Raw genomic sequence first — 12849 nt, 5'->3', positions numbered from 1 at the left:
CAGGTGCAGGCATGGGCTGGAGCCATCGTAGAGTGAGCTTTTATTTCTCCCTTCCCCTCCCGTGCATGCCCTGCCAGTAGTGAGTGCTGGGCTGGGGAAGATGAGATGGATTTAACTGCAAATGCCACCAAGTGCAGAGAGCCAACACGCTGGGAAAACTAAGGATGCAATTTGATCCTGCTCTTGTGGCACCAGTGATGCTGGGTGCTGTCTGATCAAAAGGAAGAGCTGGTACTCCCAGGCTGAAAGGTGGCTGTTCTAACTGGTGTCTGTGGGGGCTCACATGTTTCTTGATGCTTTTTAGCCCAGATTTCCAGTGACAGGAAACCTCAGGCCAGGATTTCAGAAGCAGTGCCCCCCTGAGATGTGTGGATTGAAGCTGAGAGCAGCGCTGGGTGCTTTGGTGAGGCTGTGTTTGCAGGCAGGGGGAAGGAGCAGTCCTGTTCTCACCAAGTATGAGCAATGGATCCCCACCATAGCAGTGAATGTCAATGGCAGAGCCCCTAGCTGCCCTCTGCTGGGTCCTGGCTCAGCAGAATAGCACCAAGATGGTGAGCAATTAACCACGGAGCTGGGAGTCTGGAGGACAACATGAAGCATCCCTTGCCCTTTGGGTTTGGATCCGAGCACCCGTGATGTCAATGGGGTTGGATTTATGGCAAATCCACCCTGGTGATGGCACTGGTGGAGGACTCAGCCCCTGTGAGCTCCCACCTGCTCTGTTTTGCCACAAAGGGCAGCAGCACAGCCCGCAAAGCCCCTGTCAGTGCCCCGTGCACCCACTGGCACAAAAGCATCTTCAGAAGGTCGAGCTCTGCGGACCTGATCTGCCTGAAATGAAGTATGGAAGCACTGCCAGGACAGCCAAGATATCCCAAAGAGAGCGCACAGGGAAATGGAGCGGGTGTGGAGGGAGAGATGCTGAGATACTGCGGCTGCAGAGATCCAATTCCCCCTTCAATTCCATGCTCTGAAGGATCGTGCTGATAGAGGAACATCCTTCAAACAGGGACGAGGCTGCGGAGACGCAGAGAGGCACTCGTGTGTGTGCACATGGGCACGGAGGGGGACATGATTGAGAGAGCCCATAAGAGCGACGGCGGAGAATACGGAATTGAACACAAAAATCAGCCTGGGAAATTCGAATAACGGCTGTGGTGCAATGGGCTGAAAGCAGCCCGAGCTCTGAGCACTCCACAGTGACATGGGGACATGCAGAGCCCGAGATGCCAGGAGCAGCCAGTAGGATCACTCTGCTTCGGAGGCTTTTAAGGAGCTATTTTTGCCATTCTGCAGTTATTCCGCAGGGTACTCAGCCCCCACCATCCTCCACAGAGCCCGTCCTTCCCTCTGGAAGTAGAAGAGGGGCACGGAGCACACGGCCACCAGCAGCACAGGGTTCCTGTGCTCAGCCACACACTGCTGCTCCAGCACTGCCCCATCCCATAATCCCACCCCTCCACCACACTGGGAGCCGTTACCCACCAGCATCCATCGGAAAGCCACAGTGTGCAATTTGTGGCTGGGGGTCCTTCAGCCCTCGAGCGCAGTGGGTGCTGCTGTCCTACTGGGTGCTGCCTTCCCGTGCCACCCCCACCTCCAGCTCCACCAGTTTCCCCCAGAACACCCCCAGCATTCCCAGTGCCAACACCTCAGCTCTCTTAACGAGGAGCAGGGCAGGGGAGGATTGTGCTCCACTCCCTGCAGTGTCTGCTTCCATGGGACCAAAGGCCTGAGACAAACACTGCATGGCAGCTCCTCGTTACCGGGCACACGTGGAGCACAATCAGCACTCAGAGCACTGCTGACCTCAGCCACGACTGCTTATACCTGTTAGAGATCCCAGATGTCCAGGACACATCTGGCTCGCCTACATCACCGCCTTAACATTTAACCAAATCAGCTCTATCCGTTCCCACCCCTCCCGTTTTTATGCAGCTTTCCAAGAGGAAAAGAATGTTCCAGAAGGCTTCTCTTCCCACCCCGCTGCGGCTGCAGGAGATAGCTGGCCAAACGTGGCCTGGCTGAGTGGGCAGTCCTTGCTGGGTGCTGGTACCACCAATCCCAGACAGCGTGGGTTGGAGGGCTGGTCAGCAGCAGGAGAGGACTGGGAGCTGCTTCATCCACAACGGAGATCAGTGATTAAAGAGAGGGGGTCCCCAAGGAGTGTGGGTGGACAGCATCAGCACAACTGCAAATCCCTGAGATCTCCTCTCCGGAGATGGGAGAATGAAGAGGTGAAAAGGGGACTCTGAGCTGGAAAAGGCCAAAGTGGTCCAACACTTCTTGGGTGGAGAGAAATACTGCAAAGCCAAAGGTGTTCCTGTGCCTCTGTGCCAGGGGCAGAACCTCAAAAGTGACCAAGAAGACAACGGGAAGTGAAATGGAGCAAGCTGGGATGCACACCTCATGCAACACTGCGGCTCAGATGCAGGAGCAAGTCCCAGAGGGAGCAATGGCTCTGCCACCACCGCTGCAGGACACGAGGTGCCAACAAGGCACAGCACGCGTTGCTTATCAGGATACCTCTGTAAACAGCCTCTGTCTCATTGCCACAGCTACACCACCCTCTACTTGACTGCAATACATTTAATCAAGATGTTTCTTAGGGAACCAAATAAAGCTTGATGATGCTTAATGGCTGGGGCTTAATGGCAGGGTTGTTTAACTGGGCTCATAATTTTGATTAATTAAGATGCCTGCAGGTGTTGGAGTGGTACTTAGGCAATAGCTTTGATGTTTGGAGGCAAAGGGGTTTTTGTATCCCCTTCAAAAGATGTTCTGCCAGCGCTGGTTCAGCAAAGCAGAATTGCCTCCAAGCATTTGCAAAACAAGTTAACCGTGTTGTAGCTGGCAGCACCGAGCTGGGACCACCCACAGAAAAACACCACCACGAAAACCCAACGAACCCAAAACCTGTTCCAGGGCGGCCTCGGTCTCCTTGAGAGGAGGATCTCCAAAGGGTGATGGCAAGAGGCCCAATCAGAGCAGCAACGTGCACATCCCTGGACTGATTTCTATTTCTATTTCCTATTCAGCAGCCAGCGCTCTTATACAACTTACTTACCTCTGAGATTTTTGCCTCTTGAATGCAAATGAAATGTACACAGGTTTAAAAATGTATGGGGAGAAAATAGGGCATGGATAGGAGTGTGGCACATGCTCATTTCCATTCGAAATGAGACCAAAGCGTTGGAGAGGGTCCAAATGAGCCAACCTCACCTTCGTTGTCAGCATCAAACATTAACGTCATATTAAACAGAACTTGATTTAAGGCTTAGGCAATTGCTGTGGTCAAATATAAGGGCAGATCTTGTGGATCGAGGACTGGGGTAGGGCTTGGAAGAGCAGAGCTGGGCTCTTTGCTGTGGACTTAGGCCTGTACTCAGCTGTGTTCCTCAGGGATCGGTGCTGGGTCCGGTCCTGCTCAGCATCTTCATCAATGACCTTGAGGAGGGGATGGAGTCCACTCTCAGCAATTTGCTGTTGATATGAAGCTGGAAGGAGTGGCTGACATGCTGGAATGCTGTGCTAACATTCAGCGAGACCTGTACACGGTGCAGAGTTGGGCAGAGAGGAACCAGATGAGGTTTAACAGAGCAAGTGTAGGGTCTTGCACCTAGGGAGGAATAACTGCATGCACCGGTACAGGTTGGGGGATGAGCTGCTGGAGAGGAACTCTGCAGAGAGAGACCTGGGTGTCCTGGTGGGTGACAGGTTGACCATGAGCAGTGTGCCCTGGTGGCCAAGAAGACCAATGGGATCCTGGGCTGTGTTAAGGAGAGCGTGGCCAGCAGGTCCAGGGAGGTGATCCTCCCCCTCTGCTCTGCTCTGGTGAGAACTCACCTGGAGCACTGTGTCCAGTTCTGGGCTCCCCGGTACAAAACAGACGGGGATCTGCTGGAAAGAGTCCAGGGGAGGGCACAGAGATGATAAAGGACATGGAACATCTCCCTTATGAGGAATGGCTGAGAGAGCTGGGGCTGTTCAGCCTTGAGAAAAGAAGGCTCAGAGGGGATCTGATCCACGTCTGTCAATATCTGAGGAGCAGGAGGCAAAGGGACGAGGCCGGACTCTTCTCAGCAGTGTGTGGCCATAGGATGAGGGGAAATGGCCACAAACTGAAGCATGGGAAGTTCTGCACTGATGTGCATGGAAACTTCTTCACGGTGCAGTGACGGAGCACTGGAGCTGCACACAGAGGTGGTGGATCTCCTTCTCTGGAGATGTTCAAGACCCACCTGGAGTCTTGAATGTGCAACCTGGGCTGGGAGCTGCTTTGGCTGGGGGTTGGACTCCATGATCTCTGGAGGTCCCTCCCAAGCCCTACAGTTCTGTGATTCTGTGACTTCTGGGATGCCTTTGGGCAAACCTGATGTGCACACGTGTACAAGCACAGGGCCAAGCCCCCACTTTTTGTCAGTGACATCGCAAACGGGATGGCGTAGCAGCACGCTGCCCATGGAGCACCAGGCAGGCCTTCTCCAAGAAGCAGCCTCAGTGTCACTTCTTGGCAATCACACGCAGCACTGAGTCAGGAGGAATGATCTCAGCCCTTCCTACATCTGCATTGTTCCCCACCCCTCCACCCCCGTGGCTTTGTACACTTGGAATGAGAGACATTCAAATGCAACGTATGGAAACTTCAAACACAAACTGGAGCAGCCCCTGAGTGCTGTCAGAGTGCCCAATGGCTTAGGATGAGTCATAACTGTTTTCCAGTGCATTAACACCAAAGCAGAGATCGGGTGCTATTACTTTGACCCAAGGAATGGAAACACCTTAAGGTAAGTGGCCGAAGCATACGAACACCACCCAGGTTTACCTGAGAGTTACAAGGAAGTATGTGACAGGCAACAAACTGAAAACTCCCACTGACAAAAATACGTCTGAAAAATCACTGTCAGTGTCTTCAAGCCATCCTTCCTGTCCCAGGTTTAGCTGCATGGATACCATCCCCACCAAGCTGGCCAATTTTCTGTTATTTTTATGCCAGAGAAATGCAGGACCAGAGCCACTTTATTTTTACAGATTAAAAGATTTGATTAAGAGGCATCAAAGTACCAGCCCTGCTTGTCCTCTCCTCTCTGATCACTCAGCAGATCTCTTTGCTTCCTGCACCATTAATGGAGCTCAGTGAATGTATTTGCCCAGAAGGTGGTAAGAGAAATCTCTTGGTTACCCATCTCTGTCGCTCCAGATTAGACCTGAAGGCCAAAACAAAAGCTCCTGCTGCACTTCAGCCCTTCAAGAAAATGGTACTTTGTAATGCAAAATTGCTCTCCTTCCACTTTTAGGAAGTCTCTCAGGGTATCATGCAGAGGAGGAAGAGTGAAAGGTAACCAGAATGGTTCATTAGAGCATATCCTTTCATTAATAAAGATCAGAATAGCTGGAGGGACAGCAGGTGAATGGATGACATTGAACCACATATTGTCACAGACCACTCCAAAGAGCTGAGTTGCTCAGCAATCCAGCAATAGCTGCCTGCCTTGTTCTGCCAGGGTAAAAGCTTCAGAGATGTGGATCCCTGAAGTTTTGGAGCAGGCTCTGAATTGGCCTCATCGCCACTGTTGGAGGCCAAACACACTTCATTTGCAAGTCTCCCAACAGCACCCAGGAACCAGAGCTGCTGGTCAGAGCCTCCCTGTGCTACTGATGGACCCAAACCACAGAAAGACTTTCCTCAGTTTGCAGAACTTGTCATCTCTCATTTTCAGATTCAGAGCCTGTATAAGTTCATAAGTTCATAAGTTCATAAGGTTGGAAAGGACCTATAAGATCATCTAGTCCAACCATCCTCCTATCACTATCTCTACCCAACTACTAAATTAAGTCCCTTAGCACCTCATCTAAACGCTTCTTGAACAGCGCTAGGGATGGTGCCTCAACCACCTCCCTAGGCAGGCCATTCCAGTGCCTGACCACTCTTTCAGAAAAGAAATGCTTCCTCAGGTCTAAATGGGACTGAAGGAAGCTGAACTTTAACCAGAGCAGTTCAAGAGCCAGCCAGCCCCAGCTTACAGGACCTGTGGGTGCCATGAATGGACCTTCTTTACCTCCCAACTTATGAATTTATTCCATCACGGTCCCACTGTTACAGGGGAACAATCTCATGACCATTTAGATTTTGAAAAGACTTTGGATTTACAGAGATTACTTTTTGTAAAGTTTCCCCACTTCTCACTCAGGCAAAATTGATGAAATCAAACTCCCTTGTCATCCTTAAGGTGACTTCCAAGAGCTCCTCTTCCGAGAGAAAACGAGCTTTCCCCTTCTTGCTGTCCACGGGGCAAGGGAGATGCAGCAGTAGCTTCCTGTCAAAGAGGACACAGTGAGTTTTCGTGGCCCAAACCACATGAGCCACTGCACCCTACGAGACAGCATGGCAGCATGGAGATGGGGGTTACTCCAAACTGGGGCTCCAGACCTTCTCAACTGTGCTGCAGGAGCCACAGCAGTCAAAGCACAGTTGCACTCCACCTACTGAAGGGAGCCAGCTGATAGCACGTGGGGAAGTCCATGAAATCAGCTGGGCTTAGATCAGCCCCAGGACTACACGGTGGAAAACAATTCCTTTGAGCCCTCCTGTACATCTGTGAGAACACAGTGGTTTTTTTCCCTGTATGTAGAACTTGAAATCTTATTTGTTTCTTTCACACTGAGCAGATTTGCACTTACATTTGCAAAACGTTGCTGGCTCAGGCTGTACCCAAGCAACCATCAGATTTACAGCAAACTTTTTATTTGCAAGGCTTGTGACTCGAGACAGCTGGATACTAAGATAATGGCAGATCTGAGTCACCAGAAAGACAAAATTGCAGAAGAAAATGGAAGCAGAGGTTTTCCTACACCTGCAGCACTGCATTAAGGCACCTCTTCTACCAACACCAGGTTATGCAAGTCATAACATGGACAATTACCCTTCCTGGCTTTCCTGTTTCAGAGCTAGCCCTCCCAAACATCCTTCCAGCACCGTTGCATCTTTAGGTTGAATTTCTGTAAGGTGTGACTAATTCAGATTCTTTTTGTCCGTGAGAAAGGTGACTTTCCTGCAGTTAGTCCACGAGAGACAGAACTGATTCTGGCCTTAATCCACAGTGTGCATCTTGAGGTGACTGCTGCCAGCAGGAGGCCGTTCACAGGTGAAGTCACAGCACACTCAGTGCAGGAAGTCAGTCTGGGGCAGAGGGTTAAGCTTTCCTACAGAAGCACTGTAGTGTTTCACTTACTTTTGGGGAGTTCGGAGGTCAAGAACTTTGTCCTGGATATCTAAGGTGATGTCTGAGAGCTTGGTCTCTGGCAGTTTGATTTTAATCTGAAATGATGGGCAGAGGTAAAGCTGTCATTAAGATACGTAGATGTGCAGGTTGTAAAAGGCAGCTCCAAAAATCACACAGCAAATGTACCAGCCATTAAATTAAGAGAGCAAGGAGGTCTTTGACCACATCATAACAGGACAGGATGTGTTAGGCTGTCATCCTGCAGCATCCTGCTAACTCACACGCTTTGTAACAAATACAGGCAGATGAAAATCATCTCCTTCCCAGACTCTCCCCATCCCAAAACTGTATCTGAGGCAGAACCTTGTCTCAGAGCTGCTTTCATTTCTATCTGTTCTGCCTGGGACACACATTGCACGGCTTCAGAACATGAGATCCTCGATGAGATGCACACAAGTTCCTCGGGTTGAAAGAGCAGATATAAACTGCAAATGCTTGGATAATTACAAAGAAAACTCCCACAGGAGGCTGAAGGTGGCCGTGCAGCTCAGTGCTTATGTTCTGTCTCAAGAAGAAGGCAAGATTTCAAGTGTGCAGAAACAGGGCACAGGGAGGAGATGGGAAACACAGGCTCAGCTCACCACCATGTCTTCACAGCAGGCTGTGGAAGGGTCTTTCCTGCTCAGCCCAAAGAAGACGTCCTCTGTTCCCACCTGCTGCTTGAATAAAATCTCATACCTGAAAAAGAAGAGCAGTTGGCTAATACCATGGACGGGCCAGGAGACCAAAGGAAATTGGATTTCTCAGAGGACCATCAATCTTTCTACGAGCACTCATGCTCTTATCACATTCTCTCCCACTTGTCAGTCTCCCTTCAAGTCTCCAAGCCAACAGCACTGCATTTCTGTCCAGAGCAGTGACAGTTTGCTAGAACACGAGCACTCATTCCACCTTCCTATGTAATCACTGTGCTGTCTCTACTTCAGCACCTGCAGGATCACGGAGCAGAAGAGGCATTCGGAGTGAATGTGATCCTCAGCAAGCAGCCAAAGCACAGACTCAGGGGGAACGACTTGGAAAAGGGTGCTGTCAATTACACGTCCTGTCACACAGCCTGTTCTTGCAGCCCAGAGGTGCCTCTCTTATCTTGCCTAATTTTAATTGTTTTGCATTCAGCCAACATTAATTTAATTCCCCTCCAAATCAATTTGTTCAATTAAGAACCCTACGAAATCTAGAATCACATGTATCTTTGCTCTTGATATTTAATGAATGAGGGAATACAAACTGAAAGATTGCATTTAGAACATATTACTCCTGCTAAATTGAGCAAAATAAATGGAGCCTCTTCTCAAAGCTGTTGGAAAAAGTGCGTGGAAAGTATTTTTCACATCTCCAGCACTCGTGTGCATATGTAATAATTCCTAAGTCAATGAGAAATCTGTCTAGCAGCTCTGGATGCACCTCTCACCATCTGTTTTCCTTTTGGGCCTTTTCCTACGATTTAATTTGATGAACTATTACAAAGATTCATCCCCTCGTCTCATCTGTGCAACACAGGACATAATTGCTGGAGGCTGGAGAAGGGAAGAAGCTAGCAGGGAGGGAAGGGTCAAAAATAGCACAAAATAAGGCTCCTGTTGTGCCCACAGTGCAAAGAAAGTGCATTCTTTACCTCAGCAGTAGTTTGAGGAGCAAGTACACCACAGTATGGGGGTTCCTCAGGTCCAGTTTTTATATCAGGAGATGGTAAAAAAAAACAAAGTGGTGAAATGGATGACGTGCAGGGAAAAAATGAGGTCTGTGGACGAGGATTGCATGCTATGTGCTGCCCCATGGACTTCAGGCCATCTGTTCCCGCATCCAGTGCTCCAGGGCAGTGATCAGATCACAGTGATGATCAATTCAAATGCTGCTTTGCAAATTACTCGACCCTGAAAGCTTTCTGACCTCTACAATCTACAGCATCACTACCACGTTTGCCTACTTCTAAAACACTGTGCTTCTGTAAGCAAGGGAAAGGGCTGCTTTAAGGCCGACCCTTTTAAGGCTGTCCCATGGGAAACTATGATTGAATAAAAAGATTTAAATCTGCCAGCATCAAGCCTTCCTTCCTATAGGAGTAGCTGTCTCTGAAGAGTTTAATTCTTTGAAATAAACATAAGTTTGAGTGCTTTATGAATCTGAGTATGAAAAGTGAGCACACTTCAGCTGCAGCAGGAACAACCAGGCACTTCACACCAACGTGGCACGCTTCAGAGCCACTAGGTCATTTTGCTGGTCTGCTTCCCCTCCCTCATCCCCTTTTGTACCAGATCTGACACTGCAAATAGTCTTGAGACAAGAAAAATCAACTCTACCTTTCTCTTATGAGATCAGGTTTCCAGGGGAGAAGTTACAATCCCTTCTCACCTGTTGCTTTACTTGCAGTGCTGCTGTCCTTCCTTTCACCACACACTCTCCACACCACCACGTTTCACTCACATGGAAGTTGTGCAACCCACCTTCCCACCCCAACCACACCAAACCCAAGCATGCCACCCCACATCTCTTACTCTGGCTGTTCTCTAGGATCCCAGGTGTCATCAAATTCGGATCCTTCTGGGACCTCTCCTGCGTTCCAAATAGTTTTGCTGTTTTCAGATTTCAGCTGTAAAGTATCTGTAAGTGATGAGAAGAATCCCTCATTTTACAGAAGTGCCTCTTTCAGGTTTGCTAAAAGCCTTCCCTTTTCCAGACTTTTGGGAAAATCAAAAAACACTGCAGTTAATGATTCCATTCCCTTCAATATCATAAGGATCAGAATTTGCAGAGGGAGGACATTTTCTATTCCTTTCTCTTAAATCTCTTCTATCCAACCTCTATGTCAAGGAAATTGTCCTTTCAGGCATAAAATATCTAGAGCTTCAAAATGATTAAAGTGGAGAACGATGAAATATTAATCTCTCCCCATGTCCCTGACACGAGATTTTAAGGGAGTGGAGTCACTTACAAAAGGATCTCTCCCTCACATATAAAGCCATCAGTGACTGAGCACAGCACAGATAGGGTACTGACGACTCAGGGAAGTCCATCAGCAGAAGAACGTGGGCTGTCCCAAACCTGGTCAACCTGACCATCTTCACAGTGGGATTTTCAAAGAGTGAGGTGCAGTAAGGAGAAAGGAGAACAACCGTTCTCAGTCTGTTGAGGGTGGTCCTGAGTGAAGCTTATTTCTCATGCCACGTGTCCTCAGAGTTCTGGGGATAATGGCACACATCTGTGCTTCCCAGCACATTTCCCAACCCTTCATCCTTCATCCAGGCTCAGACCTGTGCAGCTTACCCTGTGGAGGTCCTTTCAGATGCCTCCTTAGAAGCCTGCCCTCTTGCTTGCTCTAGGCAGTAACAATTCCATGGGAGTATGTGTATGGAGCTTTTTGCTGCCCATTTATGACTCCCACCAGCCCACGTTCTGCGCTCTGTTTATCATCACCACTCAAGGTGCTGCCCTCCAGAGTTACCTTTTCTGCTGTTCTTTGTACATTCTGCAGTTAAGTTTCCAGGAAAACAAGGATTTGAGTGTAACTATAAAAATGTAATGCTGCTTCCATCTCCAAGGTCCACTTGCTTATTGGAGTAAACCATCTGTGTTAACTTACAACAGCTGCTGTATTCTGTTAACGCACGACTGAATGCTAAGATACACAAACACTCCTCACCAGTGCTCTCTTTCTTTACTGGTCCAATGCTACCAGGAGTCAGGGCACTGGCAGAACAGCACGGCTGCAAAAACCCAAATGGGACTCCAATTAACGATCACAGCTCAGTAACAATCACATCAGTAATTACAACATATTAGCAGAGCTCACTGCTAGAGCCAAAGATGCCCCCACCACTTCGTGGCTGATGCACGGAATACCTCTTCCCCTTGCTAAGCACAGTCCCCCTGCTGCAGTGGGTGCAGGCAGGGCTCCCAGGAGCAGTGCTGCAGCCAGAAGCACGTCTCAAAGATTCGTTTCCATGGCATTTTGAGAAAATTGTCGTGCTTTGCCTGCCCTGTTTCCATTGCAAGAAACCAAGGCCGCTACGTGCAGCTCCTTTTAACAGTAGAGATCATACGAGGCAACAGTGTTTTCCTCTAATCATGAATCAATTTAGTGCTAATAGGCCAACGTGAGGCATTTCTATATCTGTGTGAAGATTCCTTGGTTTGATAGAAGCATGCACAGAACATTAAATTAAATCCAAACAAAGATTTCAAATTGCCCAGATTGACTCAGCCTTAATTGACACAGCTCGTAGCAATTTTCCCTTTCTGCCTCTGAAGTGTCATTCGTTTCATTATTAAGATGTAAACAAATTCTTTTTAAAATCAGGATGTTTACTGCAAAGATGTACAGCCATAATGCCAGCTTCAGAAAGCCAGCATTAAAGAGCTGAAGGGCAGCTGGAGCATGAAGGACCACATCTACCAGCTACTGAAAGGAACCCTCAGGACATATCTTATCTCACAGATGCCCCCAAAGCCACCCCTTGCACACAGCTGCCTGGCCAGCCAGCTGGCTCTGCCTTCAGAGCTGATGGAGGAGCTCAGACATTTGCTGCTTTTATTATCTGTGTTGTTTGAAATCCTAAGAGGCCTGCCAGTGTTTCGAGCAATCTCTGTGGCCTTGTCCATTGCCACTGGTGGCACCTGTGGCCCTTTCTGAGCCAAGCAGAGCAGGCTGCTTCTCCCCAGCATTCACACCTGCCTACATAACTCTGCAGTTGTAAGTTGCAGGAGCAAGAGATGTTCTTCTGTGATTTGCTTCCAGTCTCGAGATGAACTGATGTAAAAGAATGTAGAGATGCTTCTCTCATTAATCATTCAGATCATTTGTCTTAGAATGATTACTCACCCTTCCCCATTTCACAGCACCCAGTGTACCCATTGTACTTCTGGGATCAACTGTGTTTCTTCAGTGCCTGATACAGAATTAAAACATTCCACTGCCCCGGATGTTTCAGTCCTTCCTCAGAATCTGCATTTCGCTGTAATTGCTCCCACCTCTAAAGACTTCAGGGAAAAATAGGAGGAAATCTCTCAACCATACGCTCTCATTTTCTTTAGGCTAAAAAAAATAAGCACCCCCTCCCATTCTGTGGTCTCCTCAGATTCCTGGGCCATCTTCCTCCCTAAAACCCCAAAATACATATTCGGGGGTTGTTTCAGCCACTCCAAAACCTTCTAAGGTTTTAATTCCCTGTTTATTTGCACTGGGATAAGAAAGGCTTGCATCTCCTTGGTTAACACAGTCAGGCAGTGATATGCTGTGAAGAAGTGATATGAAAGACTCACGTCGAAGTCATCATCATCGCCATCCCCACGTGCATCACTGAGCAGCTTGGCAAGGGACTGCAAAGAGGAGACAGAAGAAATATCCACGTCCATCCTCGCTCCTCACCTATGGAGAAACAAGCACCAGGTCAGGAAGAACAAAGCCCTTTACCTACGCTGCCCTCCTTCAAACACCGCGTGCTCTTTAAGCACCGAATCTGATCAGAACCAACGGCTGCGGGACCTGCAGGTCGGTGGCAGCAGGATTTCACAGCCCCGCGTTGGCACTGTGGATTGCACAGGGCCCTCTGAGGCCAGAGGCGAGCTC

General features: G+C 48.8%; 2 protein-coding genes across 2 annotated transcripts in view; both read right to left on the bottom strand.

The window, feature by feature from the left end:
* HDAC8 (histone deacetylase 8) overlaps window positions 1-12849 on the bottom strand; it is a 43664-nt gene that overhangs the window by 9489 nt on the left and 21326 nt on the right. The gene's annotated exons all lie outside the window — the stretch shown is intronic.
* DNAAF6 (dynein axonemal assembly factor 6) lies at window positions 5969-12660 on the bottom strand. Its single transcript, XM_065729299.1, has 6 exons — window positions 12543-12660; window positions 10924-10987; window positions 9779-9884; window positions 7865-7961; window positions 7233-7318; window positions 5969-6317 (listed from the first exon to the last, which is right to left on the bottom strand). The coding sequence occupies exons 1-6, from the start codon at window positions 12633-12635 to the stop codon at window positions 6188-6190; spliced, it is 576 nt and encodes a 191-aa protein (XP_065585371.1). The 5' UTR covers window positions 12636-12660; the 3' UTR covers window positions 5969-6187.

The sequence above is a fragment of the Cyrtonyx montezumae genome, unplaced genomic scaffold (assembly GCF_038088225.1).
Source record: "Cyrtonyx montezumae isolate F1298 unplaced genomic scaffold, pur_monq_1.0 scaffold_11, whole genome shotgun sequence".
Taxonomy (NCBI): Eukaryota; Metazoa; Chordata; class Aves; order Galliformes; family Odontophoridae; genus Cyrtonyx; species Cyrtonyx montezumae.
This window is presented reverse-complemented; position numbering and strand designations above follow the sequence as displayed.

Excerpts from the sequence above, each read along its gene's own strand:
- DNAAF6 (XM_065729299.1), bottom strand. The coding sequence starts at position 12,635 with ATGGACGTGGATATTTCTTCTGTCTCCTCTTTGCAGTCCCTTGCCAAG. Across the intron at positions 10,988-12,542 it reads GCGATGATGATGACTTCGAC|CCGTGCTGTTCTGCCAGTGC; the intron begins GTGAGTCTTTCA and ends GGGTTTTTGCAG. Across the intron at positions 6,318-7,232 it reads GACCTCCGAACTCCCCAAAA|GAAGCTACTGCTGCATCTCC; the intron begins GTAAGTGAAACA and ends CCTCTTTGACAG.